Source organism: Armigeres subalbatus, chromosome 1 (assembly GCF_024139115.2).
Source record: "Armigeres subalbatus isolate Guangzhou_Male chromosome 1, GZ_Asu_2, whole genome shotgun sequence".
NCBI lineage: Eukaryota > Metazoa > Arthropoda > Insecta > Diptera > Culicidae > Armigeres > Armigeres subalbatus.
The window spans coordinates 88,987,946-89,010,779 of NC_085139.1; the positions used below are offsets into that span (position 1 = coordinate 88,987,946).

The following is a 22,834-nucleotide window of genomic DNA, read 5'->3' on the forward strand; positions in this document are numbered from 1 at the left end:
AAAAGCCCCAGCCGGCGTATCAGCCGCAAAATATTTTCCAGCCTTCCATCCCAGGCTTTGCAGTTCCGCGTCAGGCGGAGAGTACCAGATCGGTAGAAATTACCGGTTACTATCGTCGGCCCCAACGGGTGGCCGATTGGAACATAACAATATGCTGGGAATGATGAAGGCACAGGGCTGAACGAATTCTTGGAAACAGTCCACCATTACGCAGAATCAGAACAGATTGCCGAAGCAGAATTGTTCAACTCGGCAATGCATTTGTTAACTGGGAACGCGCTAGCTTGGTTTCAAGCTATGCGATCCCAGAAGCGGTTCTATAACTGGAACCATTTGGTGTGTGTGAGCTGAGGGCGAACTTTGTTCACCGGAACTTGACGCCGCGCTAAAGATGAAGGCATCTCAGCGTCGCCAGTATCGGAATGAGACCTTCCAAGATTTCTATCTTGCGATGGAGAAGATCTTCCGTGCTATGTCCACACCACTGGGTCTTACTGACAAGCTTGACCTTCTTAAGCGGAACATGCGGACGGACTATAAACAAGTCCTCTTGTTCAAACCAGTGAACACATTGTCCGAGTTGATGCTCATCGGTAAAACAATAGATGCTTCAAAGACTCCCATTTACCAAAAAGTATTTGGGAGCTCTAAAGAAGTATCTGCTATTTCAAGTCAGCCTGTTTTCAATGGTTCTCCACAGAGCCAGCGGCAGCAGCAACAGAGTGCTAACGGAAAGGGGTACAAACCCAGGGTGTTCTATAAAAGAGATAGCCCTCCGGCCTCTCCCACACGAAACAAATCGCCACCATGTCGTTTTAACGACAATGGTGGTCAAATCTGAAGAGCTCTTCATGAGAAAACTGGAACAAGTCCTAGAATCCCTACGTCGCAAGACGGTGCAATGTGCCTGAGTGCCCTCGTGGACAAACACCGGCCACAACTGGGAGTTTGTTACAACTGTGGGACAAAGGGCCACGATCACGAGAAGTGTTCGAAGCCCAAGCAAGTATTTTGCATCGTATGTGGATTCAAAGGATTTGACGCCACCAATTGCCCTTATTGCTTGCAAAATGAGATTAGGTCCAACTAAAAGTGTTGAATGGCCAATCCCTCTTCAATAATAATTTTTCCAAATCCCGAACTGTACCAATTCTTCGTAATACATCCTCATTTTCTCAATAAAAATTGCCTATTGGTACAACGGGACTGCTTTTTTCAGCCGTTAGGCAATTTTCAGTTTTGATTAGGCATTTGATGGCTTGAACATTTTTCGACCACAAATGACCTGTAAATAAGACCCCAAGATTTTCCTGGGTCTGCAATACTCATCCAGCCAACGTGGAACTAAAGCATTATTTGTGCCTCGGATCCAATACATCGACTTCATGGGGTCGTTCACTTGGGAGCTTCCAAAGTACGATGGGTTCGAGGACACAAATCGCATTCATCTTCACGTTGGCAATCCTCTTCTTCCGTTTGGAGTCGAGTCCAACAGCAATCGGCTTCGAAAGCCTTGACAATGTGTTTAAGGCAAGGCAAAACATTTTGCCACTTGCCGCACAACAACACTCCCAGTGGGAGGAACATAAATCCCATTTCGATGGGAAACACCACAACATATATTTTATTCGGGCACTTGTACCCCAAAACCTCAAATATTCCGCGGTGGGAGACACAAAAAACACTGCTGCTTTTTAAAGCAGTTAAACATTTTCCCGTCGGGGTTAAAAATCTGCCCCTTACTACATACGCCGCAGTAGTCACTTTCTAGCTGTTAGCAAGGCAAGGCAAGAAAACACATACACAATCCTTTCGACGGGATGAACACACATAAAACCCCACTTCGTCGGGGTAAAATCACCTCGAAAACCCCTTTTTGAGGGGTTAACACTTTTAAAAACACTTCCTTCCACCGTGGAAGGCCTTAAACACTTGCCCGATGATGGTCTCTATCCAGAAACCACCAGAATCCGCGATAAACGAATGATTATTACAATCACAGTCGCAACGATCGCGACGGGTCGGCTGGATTGTTTATGTTTACATTTACCAATCGCTTCAGCATCATTCGCATTCGGCGATGTCATCAAAACAATCATCTGTTGTTTTCTCACTTCTGTGAGTGTGCGAAGTGCGTTCAATGATTGTTTCGATCCATTCGGGTTGGTCATTTATGTTGCGCAAAAACACTAAGAAAAATCTTCCAGTTATATTCCAGCGCAATGATGGCAACATGTTAAATGTTTTCTAATTTATTTATTTTTTATTTTTTTTTTACTTCGTCGTTACTTGTCCATTAGTATTAGGGAAATTCTGTTGATTCCTTTTGGAATCAATACGCAATTGACTAGTTGTCCCGTCAGGTCTAGCTCAATTGTTCTCATAATTGGGAACAGTTGATGCGAAAAGGCCATAAGTCTTGCGTCCCTATTGTCCGTTTATTTTGGTATTTTGTGTGGTTACGAATGATATGCGTGAATGAATGAGTGTAACTGAAAGAGAATGTGTGAATGTAAAGTATGAGTGTGTTGTGAAATGGCGGGGTTCGTTCAAATGTCTAGTGTGATCGTGTGCAAGTGTACGGCCAGTGAGTGAGATGAGAGAGTGATACACTTTGAATGAATGTGGATGGAATCAGAACCCCAGCTGTTTAAGGAAGTATGAATACCGTGAGGACAGGAATACTGGACAGTCGCAAAAAAAAAGTGAAATGATGGAAAATTTATAATGCCGCGACAACCGTTCCGCTGCTATGTTGAACAATCCTTGACCGGAGGCTAGCAGAGTTTTAGGAATCCAGGATGGATCACGTGTCGAGAAAACTAATCGGGGAAGATCTTAGCTCTTTTATTGCTACTCGAAAGTGTCAATGGTGGACTGATGTCGCCCAAGGGCGAGTCCCAGTCCTGGTCAGCAGACTATATTGGAAGAGACGATGTACCGATTTAAGATGTCTTTGTTCGGTCGTATACCTAATTGTGAAATTGTAATATATTTTGTTCAAAATTGTGGAAGCTGTCTTTTTTCGGTAGGTTAGGCAGATTTCTTATTTTTCTTGTTTATTTTCCCCATATTTTTATTTATTCTATTTTAATTCGTTATTTATCATCAATGTTATCGGTGTTAGGTGTTAGAGTTAGTAAAAAAATGTTGCCATTTTTTTCTCCTCGGTGTGGGCGAGATTGTAACCTGCGAGTTACAATTAACCCGTTTTTTTTAGTCTTGTCGCCGAGTGTATTTTGGGTAGTTTGTGCGTCGCTTTAACTGGCTACCCATTATGCTTTTGTTTTTGTTTTAATGGCAACATGCACCACCACTGTGGATTTGTAAATATTTTAATTCGTTTGTTTTTTTTAATTAAAGTTTGTTTAGATTTTGTTGTTTAGCGTTTTAAATGGTTGCTTTTAAATTATAGTGTCCGTTTAGTCAGATTTTAAAATAAAGTTAGCGCCAGAGCTCCTCCGTAGGCTAAAAGCGACATCAACACAAGCAGCATAACAGTCGAGCACGGTGGCAGGAGCGATGGCGATTATTTGGTTTTGGTCTGGTCGATGACGGGAGAAAGTTACGAGCCACGGCGAAGTGAAGACGCGTTTCGGTGGATCGGCCGGTTTTGTGTCCGCAAAAAGTGAATTGTGGTTTTTTGAGTTGCGTGCGTCGGCTGGATGGTCAATTCCCAGCATCGTCGGGAGTGGAAAATTAGGAGTTCCCCCGAAAGTGCCGTGGTTCGGGAACATTAAGTGCTGTGAAGGTGCAGTGCAAAAGGGTGTTGGATCGCCGCCATAGTGGGAAGCTAAACGCAAAGGAAATTTCGCTTCCCGGCGGTCTAGCAAAAGATCCCAAGAACACCCGCCGTCCTTACTGTGGGGGCTCAGCCAGTAGAGTTTCTCGCCCCGCAGTTAACAGTCAAGAAGGACGAAACCAGGCAGTGCAAAGGGGTGTATTGTCTGGGGCAGAATTCTGTGGAATCTGCCGGGGCCTACTACGGCGAGTATTCGGTTCGGTGTTGTACACCAGCGTCGCTAGGGGGACTGCCAGAGGCAGTCCCTAAAGCCCGAAAGCAGGAAGAAGAGAAAGAAGAAGTCGAAAGTGTGAAGAAGAAGACGAAGAAGAATAGAGGAAGAAGGCGAAAGAAAAGGAAGAAAGAGGAGACCAGTTTGCCTGCTGCTGCTGTGCTGTCGTCGACGAAGGGGCCCCAACGAGAGCAGTGAGTCGACCAGTGCCGTAGCGAGGGGGAGCAAGAGGTCAGAATAGAATATAAGGTTTTTTAATTTTGAAATATTTCCTCGTTTTGCTCATTTTGTCCATCCGAAATCCGAAGGTAAGTGGGAGTACCCTGCTCTAGGCCGCCCTGCCGGGGTGAATTGTATGAGGGGAAGCTCAGGGCTTTCAACTTGATTGGATGATGTTTGCGTTTTTTCCATACACCTGCGCCCCACTCTAGAGTTTGAATGGGCAGATAAGCTAAAACGCAACCCATTTCTATAAAGCTCTACGATACGACCGAATCGTATATGATTATATACTCGATTATGTAGCCAAAGTTGAAAATATACGATGGGCTGGACACATTTCTAGTGTGCCGCTTAAAAAAACCAGCTCGCGCTCCAAATCGAATTGTTAAAAAAGCATTGAAATCATCTAGACAGATGATGCACAGAGTTATAACGAGTGTGACATCATTGCAAGTTGAAACTATTCGCTAAACTGCTTGAATTAAATTTACAACCCTCACCCCCTCCTTTTCAGAAAGTGGCGATGCCCTTTGCAACATGTACATTTCTCCATTCTGTAGTCTAACCTTTCCCATTGAATTCCCTCATAACTTTACTCGAGGCAGGTAACCAAGCCTGGACCGTTTGAAGCCATCTAGGTTTGTGGGAGGGAGCTGAAAAAAACACACAAAAGCTTCAAATAACCACATTTTACTCGCTTCAAAATATTTTTCTCCCAGCATGTACAACTTTGACCCCATAGACACTTTTTCTTGTTTTTTCGAGATCTTTCAACTAAGGTATGGGTCATCTGTGTACATCGATGGCCCAAAACTGCCCATTCTCCTTTGATGAATCAAAAATCGACACGGTTATAACCGAACACACGGTTATATATAACACAGATAACAGATATTGAGGCTGGCATCCGAAACGTGTGTAAACATCGGCAACCGTTAATTAATTCAAACGAATTTACTTTAGAAATATGTACTTACTTTAGAAAAAAATTGAAAGCATTTCAGTTTTGAGTATTGGATTGCGAAGAAACATTTCCGTCGAAATTGAAAAGATGAGAAACAATTTTCCATGGAAATTGGAAACAACTTTCCTCGAAGGATTATATTTCCGAGAAAATTCAAGAGAAGGCTGAGGAAGACCCCTAATTTCCCCTGGACATTTGGAATGGAAGAATTTCTCACATAAATTCAAAATAATTTCTTATTGAAATTCAAAACAATTTTTTTATTTGAATTAAAAAAAAAACATGGGCGCCCGAAGGATTTTTTTCTAAGAAGTCCAAAAGAATTTCCCGTAGAAATTCGAAATTGGCTAATTCCTCTTGGAATTTCAGAAGAATTTCCATTTGGGATTCAGGAAGAATTGTTCTCAAATAGTCAGTAAAATATTCCATGAGATTTTCCCGTGAAAAAATTAGTTTCGCATCAGAGTTAGTTTCCTGTGACTCGGATTTGATTTAGCAATATCTCAGGCATTTCACAGCCAAATTTGTTGATCGATTGATTGTTGATCGGCTACACTAAACTATTCTGGAGTTCTGACCAATTGATCCACCGGGGCATCTATGTTCGGTACAAAATTGATAACAACACATCATGTCCACACGTGTGTTTTACGATTTAGATATGTCTAAATCATTCTGGAGATCTGGATGGCAAAAGGTTCCATAATACCGGGCCTAGTATTGATTCTTGTGGAACACCTCCGGTAATAGGAACGCTTCTCTGACCGGCATTGTATAATATAACACGGATCTGGAAATAGCTTTCCAAGATCCAAAACAGGCCCACCGGCTGTCTAAGACGGCGTAACGAGAGCGCGATGGCATCCTAGCTTGCGCTGTTGAATACATTCTTCAAGTGTCACTAACGCGCAGTATCGAATACCTAGTGTTTTCCGTTGAATCGCTATGTCAGCAGTCTTTTTAACCACTCAGTTGATAGCGCCCAGCCTTAACTTACCCATACGAAAAACCGAACTGGTTGCTTGAAAGGCCGTCCGTATCCTCAGAGTACGGGGTCAGCCTGTTAAGGATGATCTTCCCCAGTAACTTGACCGTCGTGTCAATTAGACAGATCGCCCGGCGGCTTCCCAGCCTTCAATAACAGAACAAACTTCTGCCTTTTCCGTCCTATCGGGAAAACTACACTCATCGAGGCATCTGAGGGGCTCAGAAGAGATAAAAAATTGGCGTTGATGTCCTTCAATAGACATGTTTTGTATACGTCTTAAAAACGATTAAAAATTACAAAAAAGTGGCGTCCTGCTCCTTATAATACTTAATTAAACTAAATGAATGCTCAAAACTTCAAAAGCGTAATGCATATTGTGAATGGCTTAATATCAGCTGAAAAGGAATCACCCAGGAAGCAGCTGTCACACGTCTTACCTGCACGATGGTCAGCAAACGAAAGTTGAGGTCGGAGTCGCGGCCTACTGAGATAAGTATATTCTCAATCCAGTTGAAAACTGGAATTGGGGGATAGCGAAGTTGGATTTTTCTCACAATCCGTACGTTAAACCTAACTTCGGAAGTGGTGCGCTGTTTTCATATCGCGAAGCGCTATTCAGCGCACCACTTCCGAAGTTAGGATTAACGTACGTATTGTGAGAAAAATCCAACTTCGCTAGCACCCTATTTCGGGTTTCAACTGGATTGAGTATATTCAAATAGCACTCACTGCAAGTGCATAGCCTATAGAGTGAAGTAGTCAACGTTTAGACCAGTATAAACTTACACCCACACATCTACCTTCTCCTCAGAAAAAAAAATCTCTGGTTCAACTTGTCAGCAAGGCTTATTATTATTATTATTGTAAAGTTTTGGCACTTCCTCAGCAAGCGTGCTGGGAATTTTCACCTACCCCGGGCAATCTGAATGCCAAAGGGGATTAGGCTCTGTGGATCTCATTCGCCGGTTGACTTAAAATCCTATAATAAACGTTTGCACCGGATGTATTAGTTATGATGGTTCAGGAATCTTCTTACGATGCTGCAAGTTCCAAGAACCACTGTCTTTTGGATGCTATGGAGGTTATGAGATAGTTCCAGCTCTCCTAAGGATCTCAGAAGAGATTTCGGGACGATTCCGGTTGCTGAGATAACAACCGGAATTATACGCACGTCCTCCAGGTGCCACATCTGCTTCAACTCCTCCGCCAAGTCGTGGTACTTCGTTATCTTGTTGGAGAATGTTGTTTGGACATTATGGTCTAGCGGTACAGCAATGTCGATGAGGGTTACCCGCTTCATCCTTTTGTCGTAGACCACAATATCGGGCCGATTGGCACGAATGAGGACATCCGTTATGATCTCGCGATCCCAGTACAGCTTCACGAAACTATTTTCCAGAACCGGGACAGGCACATATTTGTAGTAGGCGACAAACTGGTTAACCAAGTTGTGCTTTAAAGCAAGCTGTTGGTGCACAATCTTGGCTACTTCGTTATGACGACCGAGATAGGCTGAATCAGCTAAGGCTGAACACCCGGACACGATATGTTCGATCGTCTCTCCTACTGAATTGCACTTCCTGCAGCGGTCCTCCACGTTTTCGTGCAATATATAGTGCCGATAGTTCTTCGTCGCAATTACCCGGTCCTGGATGGCTACCATGAATCCTTCTGTTTCCGAGAAGAGTTCACCCCGCACCAGCCACGTATTCGACGCCGCTTTGTCGATATATTCCAGCTCCAGTTGATGGGGTGCGTCCCATGTAACTCCTTCTGCTTCCACGATGCGATCATCTCGTCGACAGATTTGATGTCGCAATTCAGCTGATAGTCCTCCTGCGCCAGATGCAGGGCACTGAATCCGTGGTCAGCTTCACACACAGCGCGATAGATTTCGTGGCGGTTCTGGCTTTCCACGAAGTATCTTCGCAACTGCTGGATCTGGGAAACACATAGTGTTTGTATATCGGTGACGCCTCTTCCTCCTACTGTACGTGGCAGGGTGACTCTCTCAATGGACGATTTTGGATGGCGCATGCGATGCTTAGTGAACGCCACTCGTACTGCTCGTTCTAACGCCTCCAAGTCAGTCTTGGTCCACTTCACCACCCCTGAAACTGTATGTCAACAAGGGCACAGCAAACGTGTTTATCGCCTTCACCTTGTTGCCGGCCGACAAGAGGCTCTTCAAAATACCGTTGACACGATGCAAGAACTTTTCCTGCAGCTCTTTCTTGATCGTCGTATGGCGAATTCCTTTCAGTTGCAGGAAACCTAGGAACTTGTACGTTTCGCCTTCAACCATGTTTCGAATCTCCTCCTGTTCGTTGACGCGGAAACTGTCGGCATCCACCAGGTGACCCCGGTGTAGATGTATGGATCGACATTTATCGATACCAAACTCCATCCGGATGTCGTTGCTGAATACCGTTACAAGCCGCAGAAATTGGTGCAGCTTCTCCACAGATTCCGCAAACAGCTTCAAGTCGTCCATAAAGAAAGTGTGGGTAATGTTTGTACTCCTTTCCCACTCTTCAAATGATAGCCATAGTTGTGTTGGTTGAGTGCTCTGCTAAGAGGGTTCATGGCAAGGCAAAACCATAGAGGACTAAAGGTATCGCCTTGGAATATGCCCCTCCTGATGCTGAGAGTCCTGGACCGTAACACCTTTTCTCCGTCGGTAATGTGTAGGGATGTGCTCCACATCCCCATAGCGTGCTGCATTAGCCTGATGACGTTACCGTCTATCTTATACAACTGCAGTACCTTAAGAAGGTACGAGTGAGGTACTGAGTCGTATGCCTTTTTATAGTCGATATACGCCATGCTCAGGTTTCTTTGCTTGTGGGTGGCCTGCCCAACAACGACTGCATCAATGATGACCTGATCCTTGCAGCCTCGTGTGTTACGTCGACAACCTTTTGTTCCTCGGTCATCAGGTTGTTGACGTCGCAATGGTTCTGCACACTCCTCGCTATTACCGATGACAGCACTTTGTACAGACTCGAAAGGCACGTTATTGGTCTGTACTTGGCTGGGTTCAAAGTGTTCCGATCCTTCGGCAGAAGATAAGTGACACCCATAGTGATGAATTCCGGTAGCTGCCCGGGGTTATCTAGTACCGTGTTGAAGCATTCCGCCATCCGCCCGTGGACCGTTGTGAGTTTTTTATACCAGAAATTATGCACAAAATCGGGTCCTGGTGCAGCCCAATTCCTGGTATACCGAGTAGCCTCACGTATGTCTTGGGCGGTCACGTTGATAGCGGTCATGTCTCCAATTCCACCACATTATTATTATTATTATAGAGTTTTGGCACTTCCTCAGCAAGCGTGCTGGGAATTTTCACCTACCCCGGGCAATCTGAATGCCAAAGGGGATTAGGCTCTGTGGATCTCATTCGCCGGTTGACTTAAAATCCTATAATAAACGTTTGCACCGGATGTATTAGTTATGGTGGTTCAGGAATCTTCTTACGATGCTGCAAGTTCCAAGAACCACTGTCTTTTGGATGCTATGGAGGTTATGAGATAGTTCCAGCTCTCCTAAGGATCTCAGAAGAGATTTCGGGACGATTCCGGTAGCTGAGATAACAACCGGAATTATACGCACGTCCTCCAGGTGCCACATCTGCTTCAACTCCTCCGCCAAGTCGTGGTACTTCGTTATCTTGTTGGAGAATGTTGTTTGGACATTATGGTCTAGCGGTACAGCAATGTCGATGAGGGTTACCTGCTTCATCCTTTTGTCGTAGACCACAATATCGGGCCGATTGGCACGAATGAGGACATCCGTTATGATCTCGCGATCCCAGTACAGCTTCACGAAACTATTTTCCAGAACCGGGACAGGCACATATTTGTAGTAGGCGACAAACTGGTTAACCAAGTTGTGCTTTAAAGCAAGCTGTTGGTGCACAATCTTGGCTACTTCGTTATGACGACCGAGATAGGCTGAATCAGCTAAGGCTGAACACCCGGACACGATATGTTCGATCGTCTCTCCTACTGAATTGCACTTCCTGCAGCGGTCCTCCACGTTTTCGTGCAATATATAGTGCCGATAGTTCTTCGTCGCAATTACCCGGTCCTGGATGGCTACCATGAATCCTTCTGTTTCCGAGAAGAGTTCACCCCGCACCAGCCACGTATTTGACGCCGCTTTGTCGATATATTCCAGCTCCAGTTGATGGGGGTGCGTCCCATGTAACTCCTTCTGCTTCCACGATGCGATCATCTCGTCGACAGATTTGATGTCGCAATTCAGCTGATAGTCCTCCTGCGCCAGATGCAGGGCACTGAATCCGTGGTCAGCTTCACACAGCGCGATAGATTTCGTGGCGGTTCTGGCTTTCCACGAAGTATCTTCGCAACTGCTGGATCTGGGAAACACATAGTGTTTGTATATCGGTGACGCCTCTTCCTCCTACTGTACGTGGCAGGGTGACTCTCTCAATGGACGATTTTGGATGGCGCATGCGATGCTTAGTGAACGCCACTCGTACTGCTCGTTCTAACGCCTCCAAGTCAGTCTTGGTCCACTTCACCACCCCGAAACTGTATGTCAACAAGGGCACAGCAAACGTGTTTATCGCCTTCACCTTGTTGCCGGCCGACAAGAGGCTCTTCAAAATACCGTTGACACGATGCAAGAACTTTTCCTGCAGCTCTTTCTTGATCGTCGTATGGCGAATTCCTTTCAGTTGCAGGAAACCTAGGAATTTGTACGTTTCGCCTTCAACCATGTTTCGAATCTCCTCCTGTTCGTTGACGCGGAAACTGTCGGCATCCACCAGGTGACCCCGGTGTAGATGTATAGATCGACATTTATCGATACCAAACTCCATCCGGATGTCGTTGCTGAATACCGTTACAAGCCGCAGAAATTGGTGCAGCTTCTCCACAGATTCCGCAAACAGCTTCAAGTCGTCCATAAAGAAGGTGTGGGTAATGTTTGTACTCCTTTCCCCACCCTTCAAATGATAGCCATAGTTGTGTTGGTTGAGTGCTCTGCTAAGAGGGTTCATGGCAAGGCAAAACCATAGAGGACTAAAGGTATCGCCTTGGAATATGCCCTCCTGATGCTGAGAGTCCTGGACCGTAACACCTTTTCTCCGTCGGTAATGTGTAGGGATGTGCTCCACATCCCCATAGCGTGCTGCATTAGCCTGATGACGTTACCGTCTATCTTATACAACTGCAGTACCTTAAGAAGGTACGAGTGAGGTACTGAGTCGTATGCCTTTTTATAGTCGATATACGCCATGCTCAGGTTTCTTTGCTTGTGGGTGGCCTGCCCAACAACGACTGCATCAATGATGACCTGATCCTTGCAGCCTCGTGTGTTACGTCGACAACCTTTTTGTTCCTCGGTCATCAGGTTGTTGACGTCGCAATGGTTCTGCACCCTCCTCGCTATTACCGATGACAGCACTTTGTACAGACTCGAAAGGCACGTTATTGGTCTGTACTTGGCTGGGTTCAAAGTGTTCCGATCCTTCGGCAGAAGATAAGTGACACCCCTAGTGATGAATTCCGGTAGCTGCCAGGGGTTATCTACAACCGTGTTGAAGCAATCCGCCATCCGCCCGTGGACCGTTGTGAGTTTTTATACCAGAAATTATGCACAAAATCGGGTCCTGGTGCAGCCTAATTCCTGGTATACCGGGTAGCCTCACGTATGTCTTAGGCGGTAACGTTGATAGCGGTCATGTCTCCAATTCCACCACAATATTCCTCTTCTTCTGCCATCCACCCCATCGCCGTTGTGTATGACGGGGTTCTCCCATAGATTGGACCAAAATTGCGTGACTTCTCCAATCTCCGGAAGGCCCTCGCCAAAGTCGGCTTTGTCGTTTCGGATGTGGTTGTAGAACTCCCTTTCGTTGATGTTGAACATTCGATTTTGCTCCTTCCTCTTCGAACATTCTCCATAACGTCGCAGTCGTTTAGCAAGAGCACTCAACCGCTGTACATGGGTGTCGAGGATCTCAGTTATGTTCGCCTCGGTGAGATCACGGAGTTCTGTGGGTTTCACAATTTCAGCAACATTCCGAACTAGCCTGGTTGATCGATTCCCCTGCTTGTACTGTGTTAATCGACCAACCTTTGACCGCAGTGTGGCGATGCGGTTCTCCAGACGTCGCATCCACGCGGGTTTTCGTGCTTTGGGGCGTGCGCGTCCATCACTCTCACCTTGTGGGCGCGTTCGCAATCCCAACGTTCTTACAACAGCCACTGCAGCCGAATACACGATAAATTGCAGCTCCTCAAGGTTCTCCACGGTTTCCAAGTACTGTGGCAAAATATCCTGGTTAAGGATGCTTACTGTACTCGTCAACCGATAGGAGTACTGCAACTTGGGTATCCGGTGTCGGGACATGGGGTCTGTCCCACGGAACTGTGTAACTGCTGTGCCCATATGATTAGCTAGTTCGTGCTTCAATTGCTGTCGTTGCAATTCCACTGTTGGTCCTGGAGCGGCGGGTGCAATCGAATCGCGACGGTTACTTGCGATTGATGCATCCAACCCAACAGAACTCCTTCTCGACGTATCGCTCGATCTTGCCTCCTCCTCCTCTCCTAATTCCCTCTGCACTTCCCGCTTGATGTACTCTACGTCTTCTGGAGTCAGCATATTATGTGACATAATAGCTCTCTGGCGTGTGTACAATTTGTTCTGGTCAAGCTGGGGTGCAAACCGAGGGAACCTCTTGTTGAACATCTCCAGCATCGCCGGTCTGCCGGACATATCCGTCTCCATCCTGGTGCAAACGTAGTAGCAACGGATCACGTATTGATTCACAAGGACAAGGGAGATGTCCACATGATCCGTTGCCGTCGGCGGCCCGCTAACGTGAGTGATTGACGTCGATCAACCACAGCAACATCAGCAGGTGCAGCATTGCCTTGGTGATTTCTTCTGCTGCCGTTTCTGTTTTGCCTTGTCGGCACGGGCTGAGCCCGATGACTAGAGGGTCGCTGTTGCACCTCTCCTTCCTCTAGCCGCTGGCCGCTCGCTCTGTCCCCCGTTCCAGGACCAGCTCCAGTAGGGGCTCCCTCCTCGGGCAATCGCATGGGTGGTATTGTTCTTGAGCGTAACTCCATATTTGGGTGTGCTTTCATTCCCGGAAGCTACGGGTTCTGTAAAGTTATTTAATTCTTTACAGTGCTAAATAGCTAGGTTCAAGCGCCAGTGCTCGCCCGAGGGTGGTTTTTCATTGGTGCTTAGGAATTGGGCCTTCAGCTCCCACCTACTCGAAATGGTGGTTTTTCATGGACGCCCAGGGTATTTCACCTGAGCTCCCACCTTATTATTATTATTATTATTATTATTGGCATTACATCGCCCACTGGGACATTGCCGTCTCGCAGATTACTGTTCATTGGGCACTTCCACAGTTATTAACTTCGAGTTTCTAAGCCAGGTTAAGATTTTTGCATGCGTATATCATGATGCTAGCACGATGATACTTTTATGCGTAGGGAAGTCGAGAAAATTTCCTACACGAAAATATCCTAGATCGAATCAGGAATCGAACTGTGGCGCAAAACAATGATTTTAGGCAGTACACATCCCGGAATTTCTTAGCAAATCTGAAAAGAAAACCCAGCTGTGAAGATTCTTGTAAACTCCAACGCTTTTTTAGGACCTATATGCGCTGATAGCGTTGTAATCTGCTCTAGTACCGGCGACCTATTATGCAACAACGACTCACAGAATCAGGGTTCGGATTTCTCACTCACTCACGCGACAACTGATCACTCCACCATGCATTTTATCCGGATAAATTACAGTGCGATAAACTCCGGCACAAGCGATGGTGCGAAAAATTGTTATCCTTCTTCCCATGTTTCGCGAAAATCAAATGCCGCTTGCTTTGCCTCTCCAAGCTGATTGAATCTGACGATGCGCCACGATAAGCAGAAGGTGTAAGACAGCAGTTTTTCCCACCGTTTTCAATCAATTCATATGGTGGCGTGGTTTTAGTGGGCGCTCTGAACATTTTAAAATAGTTTTGGGTTCGAATCCCGTTGCGGTCCTAAATTTTTGTAAATATGCTTGTAAAATTTATCTGATGAGGCGACGAGAAGGAAAATTTGTGGATTAAAATTAAATTATTCGGCGATCCGGCGCTCACGAATTTATCACCCGCCATTCTATCCGGATAAAAGTGTTGTGTGAGAATACTTTCTCACAGGGGGACCATGAAAAATCACACTCCGCAAAATGGATTAATCGCAGGTTTTTATTCATATGAGTGAGAATTCCGAAGCCTGCACAGAATTCACCGGAACTTCATCATGTATGCTTTCACCGTATTTCCCTGAAACGATACGGCTAATTAACCTCCCTTCGAAGAACGTTGTATCCTCATTAACCCACATTCTCTACATGTCAGTATAAATCTTTCTCAAAGTTCTACGTCTTCAGAATACTGCTTGAGTTATCTATTGTGGTTTTCTTATTGATCAACTGCACATCAACATGTCTCAAAGACAAATACGGAACTAGAGATCTCTCTCGCAACTTAATCCCCGATCTTCCTGATCCGTTTTTTAACGATTATTACTATCCGCTAGTTAAGTGCGCGATCTTCCCGATCCGCTTCTTAATTGCGCGATCTTCTCGATCCGCTTCACAAATGGCGATCTTCTCGATCCACTGGGATTCGCGAATTTTATAGAGTCCGCTGAGATGCGCGACTTTTACAGAGTCCACTGACATGCGCGACTTTTCAGGGTCCGCTGACATGCACGACTTTTCAGAGTCCGCTGAGATGCGCGACTTTTCATAGTCCGCTGAGATGCGCGACTTTTCAGTGTCCGCTGACATGCGCGACTTTTCAGAGTCCGCTGAGATGCGCGACTTTTCGGGGTCCGCTGACATGCGCGACTTTTCAGAGTCCGCTCGATCCGCCCATGATGATGCGCGACTTTTACAACTCTCTATTTCAGTTGTCTATTTCAAACTGCGCAATTCAAGCGATTCGCCTTCCAATCGGTGCCATAATGAAACTTCTTTATTCAAAAACAGAATATGTATTCCACTATTCCTAGGTGATTCCTTTCCTTAGGTTCAAGTCTAATTTCGGAAATATTTAACACCTGGCTAAGGATCGCCATTGTGAATTGCTTAATATCAGCTGAAAAGGAATCACCCAGGAAGCAGCTGTCACACGTCTTTCCTGCACGATGGTCAGCAAACGAAAGTTGAGGTCGGAGTCGCGGCCTACTGAGATAAGTATATTTAAATGGCACTCACTGCAAGTGCATAGCCCATAGGGTGAACTAGTCAACGTTTAGACCAGTATAAACTTACACCCACACACATATTATTTAATAAGGGCTTGGAAATATCCGAAAAAATGTTTGAGCATAGTCTTCAAACGTGAGTTTTGTTCTCAACACCTTTGCTATCGTAAATAAAGCCCCATAATCATTGACCTTCCCGTCAAAAATTTGATCAAATTGTTGACTGAAATTGCTGATTACTATTGATTATAGACACACGACGGTGTTAACTTTGACAGATCCTACAGCACAGCATAGGAAGATCATTTTAAAATGCTTATAATAAATTCTAGACAAAATGTAATTAAAATCTGATTGAAGTATGATACGGAAAAAGTTCCGAACTGTATGATAGATACATTTTTGGAAAATATTCAAAAAATTGAGATAAGCTTCCGAATATGTAATTCAGAACTTTTTCCGTACCCTACATTAATCAGATTTTAATTACAATTTGTCTAGAATTTATTATAAGCATTTTAAAATTATCTCCCTATGCTGTACTGTAGGATCTGTCAAAGTTAACACCGTCGTGTGTCTTCTTCTTATTTTTACTTGGATTCGTCTATTGATGATTAGGCACTCGTGACCCCTCTAAAATACATTTTTATGTATTTCGAAAAAACAATATATAGAGAAAAGAATATAAGAATAATCAAAGCTTGGATTTGTACAAAAATATATTGGACACGGTCACTCATCTCAATTTTTTTCTACCGCCCCACAGATCGTATCCCGGCCCGGTTGGTGCTATACTTCCTGTCGTGGTCCGGCTTTCTCGTGTCGTTCATGATGCGTAACGACATCAACTTCGCCCTGGTGGCTATGGTGCGCGACAGCACATCGAATTCGACCGTGAACAGTCACTGCGCGCCATCGAGTTTGGCTCTGGCGGGATCGTCGCCGGTTATGGCAGTAGCGCCGAATGGGAACTTCTCCGATTTGTTGAGCAATTTCAGCGCTACGGGTGGAGATGATGTGGGCGAATTTGAACCGCCCCAACGTGATGGAAATTTGTACGGAGACTTCGACTGGGACTCGACGGTGCAAGCCGTCATAAAAGGTTCGTTCTATTGGTGCTATGTGCTGTCACAGGTGGCCGGTGGAGTAGCAACGCAATACTTCGGTACAAAAAGCGTGTTCGGATGGAGCCAGTTCTTCACGGCAGTATGCAGTTTGTGCATTCCGTACGCTTCGGATATTCACTACGGAGTGGTAATTCTGTTGCGATCGATTCAGGGATTCGCCAGTGGATTGACGTGGCCTGCAATGTACGCCATTGTAGGATATTGGATACCACCTGTCGAGCGGAGTCGATTCATGTCCAGTTTCCAAGGATTTAGTATAGGCATAGGGCTAACGTACCCGTTGTGTGGATTCATCATTGCCCACTTTGGTTGGAGATTGGTATTCTATACGACGGGGACTATCGGAATGGTTTGGTGCTTGTTTTGGTACCTGTTGGCATTCAACACACCTCAGGAGCATCCAAGAATAACAGCTGAAGAACTGGAATACATCGAGTTGAATGTAAGTGAAGACATCAAGAATGGTCAAGGAATGGAAGTGCCCTGGAAAAAGATCTTTACGTCAATGCCAGTGTACGCTATTGGTCTGACCACCTTTGGACGAATTTGGGTTCACTACACATTTATCATGTCCGGGCCGGAGTATATGCAAAAAATCCTCTGCTTCGACATTCAACAAAATGGATTGCTCAGTGGAACACCGTTCTTGTGTTCGTACTTGTCATCGGTGCTGTTCTGCTACATTGCCGACATCCTGGTACACAAACAGTTGATGACGTTGACCAACGTACGGAAGCTGTTCACTGCCCTTTCGCAGATCGTCCCCGGGGTATTGGTGCTACTCGTTGGATACCTCGGATATAACATTGTGATCGTTCTGGTGCTGTGGTTCGTAGCCGTTACGTTTATAACGGCTTCCTATGCTGGCGCAATGGCAAACATTGTTGACATTGCGCCGAATCTGGCCGGTCCTGTGCTGGCATTTGCGCAAACCATTCACATGACGGCATCATTCCTGCAGCCTCTCGTTACCGGAGTTATGGTGACCGATACGGTAAGTTATATGACGTATAAGATTATTTCAACAGGAACATCTCATCGCGAATGGATAAAAACAGATGCATGGCATTACGCGAGTACAAATTCCAACAAACAATACATTCACTTTCACTACGCGTTTCTTGTCTGATTTATATAGAATGCCACTAGTCATGCGTAAAAAAGAATCTGACTTAAATTGCTCATCGAAAAAAAAAATGCTTATCTTAATCACATGGTATCGGTAAAACAGATTTTCTTATTGGATTTTTCGTCCACCTTAGATGGAGATGTCAAAATGAAGTAGAAGCATTACAAATGTTACGATATCTGTATTGCCGACCGAAATCTTTCAGAGGGCGCGGGACCTACATGGGTATCAAAATAGTTATGAATGATATTCATCGATAAAACAAAAATATGTTATATACTTAATCACATTTCTGTGGTAATGTGGAACTAAGATAGAACTCTCGCTATGTTACATGTTACTTAGGTCTGTTTGAAAAGTTAAGCGAGAACGCTGAGCGTATCCACTCGGAAGTACGTCACGCAAAAATTGGCGGTTTTCCACTGCCCCCTCCCCCACCTGTGTCCCACTACGACGTGAGCGACGTATTATGTAATGACCTCTTTAGGGACTTGTGTCGCTTTTTAAATTGGTTTATTTATACCCGGATTTTGAGATCTACACTGGGCGGTCGCTTTTTACGCTAAAATATTTTATCAAATTCTCGGTCAATATCAATCTGTAAAGTTTTCAATACCATACTATAACAACTATACTTTAACAACTACTAATACATACTGAATGGTCTTCGATTTTTTTCGTGGAGTAAACCCAATATTTTGGTAAATTCAAAGAACAAAAATATCCATATTTCGTGGAGTAAACTCAATATTTTGAACAAAAATATCCAAAAATAAACCGCGTAAAAGCGAACCCAATGTACGCGTTTTACGGGGATTCTCCTTAAATTTTATACTTACTTACTTACTTATGGATTCTGTACACCTCCGGTGGTGCAAAGGGCCGACTTGAAAGATCTCCATCCTGAGCGTTGCCCGGCTATCGCTTTAACCTGTTGCCAGGTTAGATTTCGGTCGACTTCTTTAATTTCTTTATTGAGGCTTCGCCGCCATGAGCCTCTGGGTCAGGTTAAATTTTATACACAGTAATAAAAAGCACGGGATACTTGAAAACCTCTAAAAACTGATTTCTGTTAATGTCGGTTTCGTCAGTTCGGCACTTCATCCCATAGTTCCTATTTCCATCCTATCAAAAACAAAGCAATGAAAGGAATTGAATCATTTGTTCGAAAAACTGCACATATCTTTTTTTTTACAATTTTAAGAAAAGAACAAAAAACTGTTTTTGAACAAATTGGTATCGAATCTTTCGATTTCCTCGACACAGATCAATGGATTTTGGCAAAATTCAACATCCTGGGGCACTTCCAGTGCAAAAACTGTAAGCAGTACTCCATAATTGCTCTTCAAAGTGCGTGGACATATGTAGTTTCTCAAACAAACGAAAAAAAAAACATACATCGCCGAACAAAAATTTTTTTTTCGTATTTTTTGCCGGAATACGTATTTTTGGACAAGGATTCAGAATATATAGAAATCTCATTTTGACCAAAAATGTTACATATACAATTTCTCAAAAAACGGTTCAATTTGGTTTATTTCTTATTTTTGTGATTTTTTCACCAGTGAGCACGCGTGTTAGCAAAAAGAAGCGACGAGATTAGTGCTGTATGTAATTCCTTATTCTTTATTTTGCGATGAGATGAATATGTTCAGTGAGATGGAAAACGGAACAGTTCCCGTAGCATCAAACATTAAATTTTGGAAGTTTGTTTTGACGTAGGACTACGTCCTTCGGGAAGATAGGGGGGTCATTATTCAGATTTAAACTATAGCCCACGAATAATGGTCAGGATTCAGGAAGTTGGTTAACCAACTTGATTTTGACCCCTACACATTTTGGACCCTCCTATAAACAATAGTATAATCATGAACAAATCGTTTGTCAGATATGACCAGTGCTATCGGCAGGTGCCTTGCTACAATAGATGGTAGTATCATCATCATCATCATCCTGGGCCCTGGCAACATTTTTTTGATTTCTGAACTGAAAACAATGCCGCTGCGACGGGACGAGACATCCTTGGGCTGAAAGTCTCCCTAATAAAAATATATAAAAAAAATGCCGCTGCTAATTCCCCCATTAGTTACAGTTCCACTCGTTTCCCTTGCGAAAATAGCGTCATTTAGATGAAATTTCGAGGAAACTATTTTGTTCATGCAGGGAGCCGATTTTTTTTAGAGTTGTAATGCTTCTTTTAGTGGTTTTAAGGTCACTCCTCACGGAATCCAAGTTTCAAAGTGCTCGCGTTTTCGGGGGCACACCACTCGATACGGAAGCAACGCACAACTGTCATTTTTATTTTTTCTCGCATGCTGCGACGCAGCAAAGCTAAATCAACAAAAATGACAGTTGTGCGCCGCCTTCGTATCGAGTGGTGTGCCCCCGAAAACGCGAGCACTTTGAAACTTGGATTCCGTGAGGATTGACCTTAACCGAATTGCATAAGAAGTTGGATTCGACGCGGAGTCCAGGCCTGTTTTTTCCTATCAGATCGGACTATGAGCTCGGATTTATGAAAAAATGAAATTTCCTGTCAAAATTTGTATCTCATTTTTAGTCTCAGACAATTCTTTGATTAATTTAAGGTCAACTTTCTCAAAGAACCCATATTTTGTGGACGCCAATTCACGTCGAATGCCAAAATCATATTTTTACAAAAATTGCGTAAAAAAAACCATCAGGCCGTCTTCAGTGGCTCGTAGTTAGTCCGTACTTACTAGTCTCATACGATTTAATCGTAATACGATATACATTCTATTTCATACAATGAATGTACTTATCTCACACAACTAGGGTTCTTTCTAAAATTACATAACACTAAATTTGGTGATTTTGAACCCCCACAGCCCCACCCTCCCCCTCGTAAAACTTTTTGTATGAAAGGTTTATTTTTTTTTTTGTATGGATCGTAACGCTCGGCTTGGCCCTCTCCCTCAATTTCAAAACTCACTTTGTTTCATGTTCTTCTATTACAGCAAAACATCAACCAATGGTTGCACGTGTTTGGCGTTAGCTCGGTGGTGGCCATCAGTTGCTATCTGGTTTTCCAATTCTTTGGTACCGCAGAAATCCAACCCTGGAACTATCCCGTACCGGATCCGGAAGTTTGTTCGACGGATGATTCGGCGGTCATTGCCAACCAGCCGATGCTCAAGGTGTCATCTGTGAGCGGCGCGGGCTTCAACTATAACCGCGATGACGAAAACGACAGCAGTGATGAATAAAGATCGGATATGACGGTTATGTATAGGTTTTAATATGGACAAATATTGTTATGGGTGATTGAGAGTTGAAAATCGACTAGAGGTACGTAATTTTTGAGTATCAAGAAGTATTGGTCAAAAACCAGTTTACATAATCGTTAGAATCATCCAAAAATACTGGCATAATAGAATAAGTGTTATGATGCTGAATTGTCGGACAGTGCATTATCGGATTTGCAAACTGTATCTATAGAGCAAACATTCTAAGCAATGTAGCTTAACTATTAATAACACTACATGATGCACAAATAACCAACGCATGTGGACCGGCAAAGATAAAATGGAAAGGACAGTGCACCTTTCAATGATATAATTGAAGCAATGCTATTGATTTAGGTAAGCCTATAATAGCAGTGTATCACCATTAGTAAAGTATGTGACGCAGAATTCCAACATTGAATAAGCCATTAGATGTAGGATACAAGTGAAACACTATGTTTATACTAGAAGTTAACGAATGCACAGTTACTTAATGACACTCGAAGAGATAAGTCATGTAGAGTATTATTATAAAAAAGAAAAAGTGTCTTGTGCATATTATCATATAGGTATATTGTGAGTAAATGATTCGTTTATTAGAAGTTCTATGAATTATTAAAAAAAAAGATATCGTAGCACTCACATAAAAATCAGTCTTGGAAACAGCTAATAAATAACATTTGTTATGGATTTATTGTTATACCGGATCTCACTCTTATAGATATTGGCAGAAATGTAACAAATCTAACAAGATGACAAATTTTACGAAAAAAAAGTAATACGACTGTAAGACAGCGTGTAATATTTTAACTTGTGTTATTTTCTTAGTGTGAAATTCCTTATTCTACTCTTCAGAATATGTCCACTTCACGAGGACAACTCACTCATTGTTCATATTTTATAATTACAAAATTTATACTTGCAAGCAGTTGTACGAACAAAGTTTTACAGAAAAGGGGGCTAAAAACCAAAAAAAAAACTCAAAAATGCAGCCGAATCGTGCTGTACGCAAAGGTGATGTAGGACTACGCAGCTGTGTTTTTTTTTTAGCAAGGGTAAACGGAAATCTGCATCCAGACACCTGAGGAGGTTAACTCAGGTAGTGTGGGGATGGGTATGTCATGTAACTCTTACCCGACCCACTAAAACCAAAACCTTTTCGCCAGTCCGTACCCCCGGCCCGCAATTAAGCAATACATCAGGGGGGACTATTGAAAACGCTCACGCCTATGCTAACGCTTCTTCTTCTTCTTGGCATTACATCCCCACACTGGGACAGAGCCGCCTCGCAGCTTAGTGTTCATTAAGCACATCCACAGTTATTAACTGCGAGGTTTCTTAGGCAGGTTACCATTTTTGCATTCGTATATCATGAGGCTAACACGATGATACTTTTATGCCCAGGGAAGTCGAGACAATTTCCAATCAGAAAATTGCCTAGACCGCACTTGACGTTTACACATCGACTTCAAGGGTGGTAACCTCACCACCCGTCGATCGCAAGCTATGATAGTAACCTAACGGTCCGTATCATAATGTCACGTTGGAGACGAGCGCCCCGAGAACAACCACCGCGCATGAATCGCAATGACCTCTATATCTACATACGGAGGTCCCCGCAGGTCACTGCATCACAGGTGCCCTTACTGCATTCGTTGGTTTTGTTCAAGACGCCACCACCACGCTGCAGTTTCGACATAATCTGTTGAGATGTTGTGTTCACCGCATTCCATTTAACTTCCTCCCGGCACATCCTCTCGACGAGGTTGTCCGGGGTTGTATCCATACCGCTAACAAGCAGCATGACATTGCGTTCTACCTCGAACCGCGGTCTGTGGGTCCAACGACCTTTGACTGCGGTGTCCCATGCTCTTTGCCATTTGAGCAGCGAG

The 22,834-nt window shown here is 44.0% G+C and overlaps 1 protein-coding gene across 10 annotated transcripts in view; it reads left to right on the forward strand.

Moving 5' to 3' along the window:
- The window catches only part of LOC134228178 (sialin), a 91,381-nt gene extending 69,629 nt beyond the window's left edge, over positions 1–21,752 (forward strand). For all 10 annotated transcript variants that reach the window (XM_062709990.1, XM_062709995.1, XM_062709992.1 and 7 more), the window contains 2 exons: positions 16,208–17,562; positions 20,676–21,752. In XM_062709990.1, coding sequence (XP_062565974.1) covers positions 16,208–17,562; positions 20,676–20,924 — 1,604 coding nt within the window. In that variant the 3' untranslated portion in view covers positions 20,925–21,752. The remainder of the gene's footprint in view (positions 1–16,207; positions 17,563–20,675) is intronic.
- Positions 21,753–22,834: the final 1,082 nt, after the last annotated feature.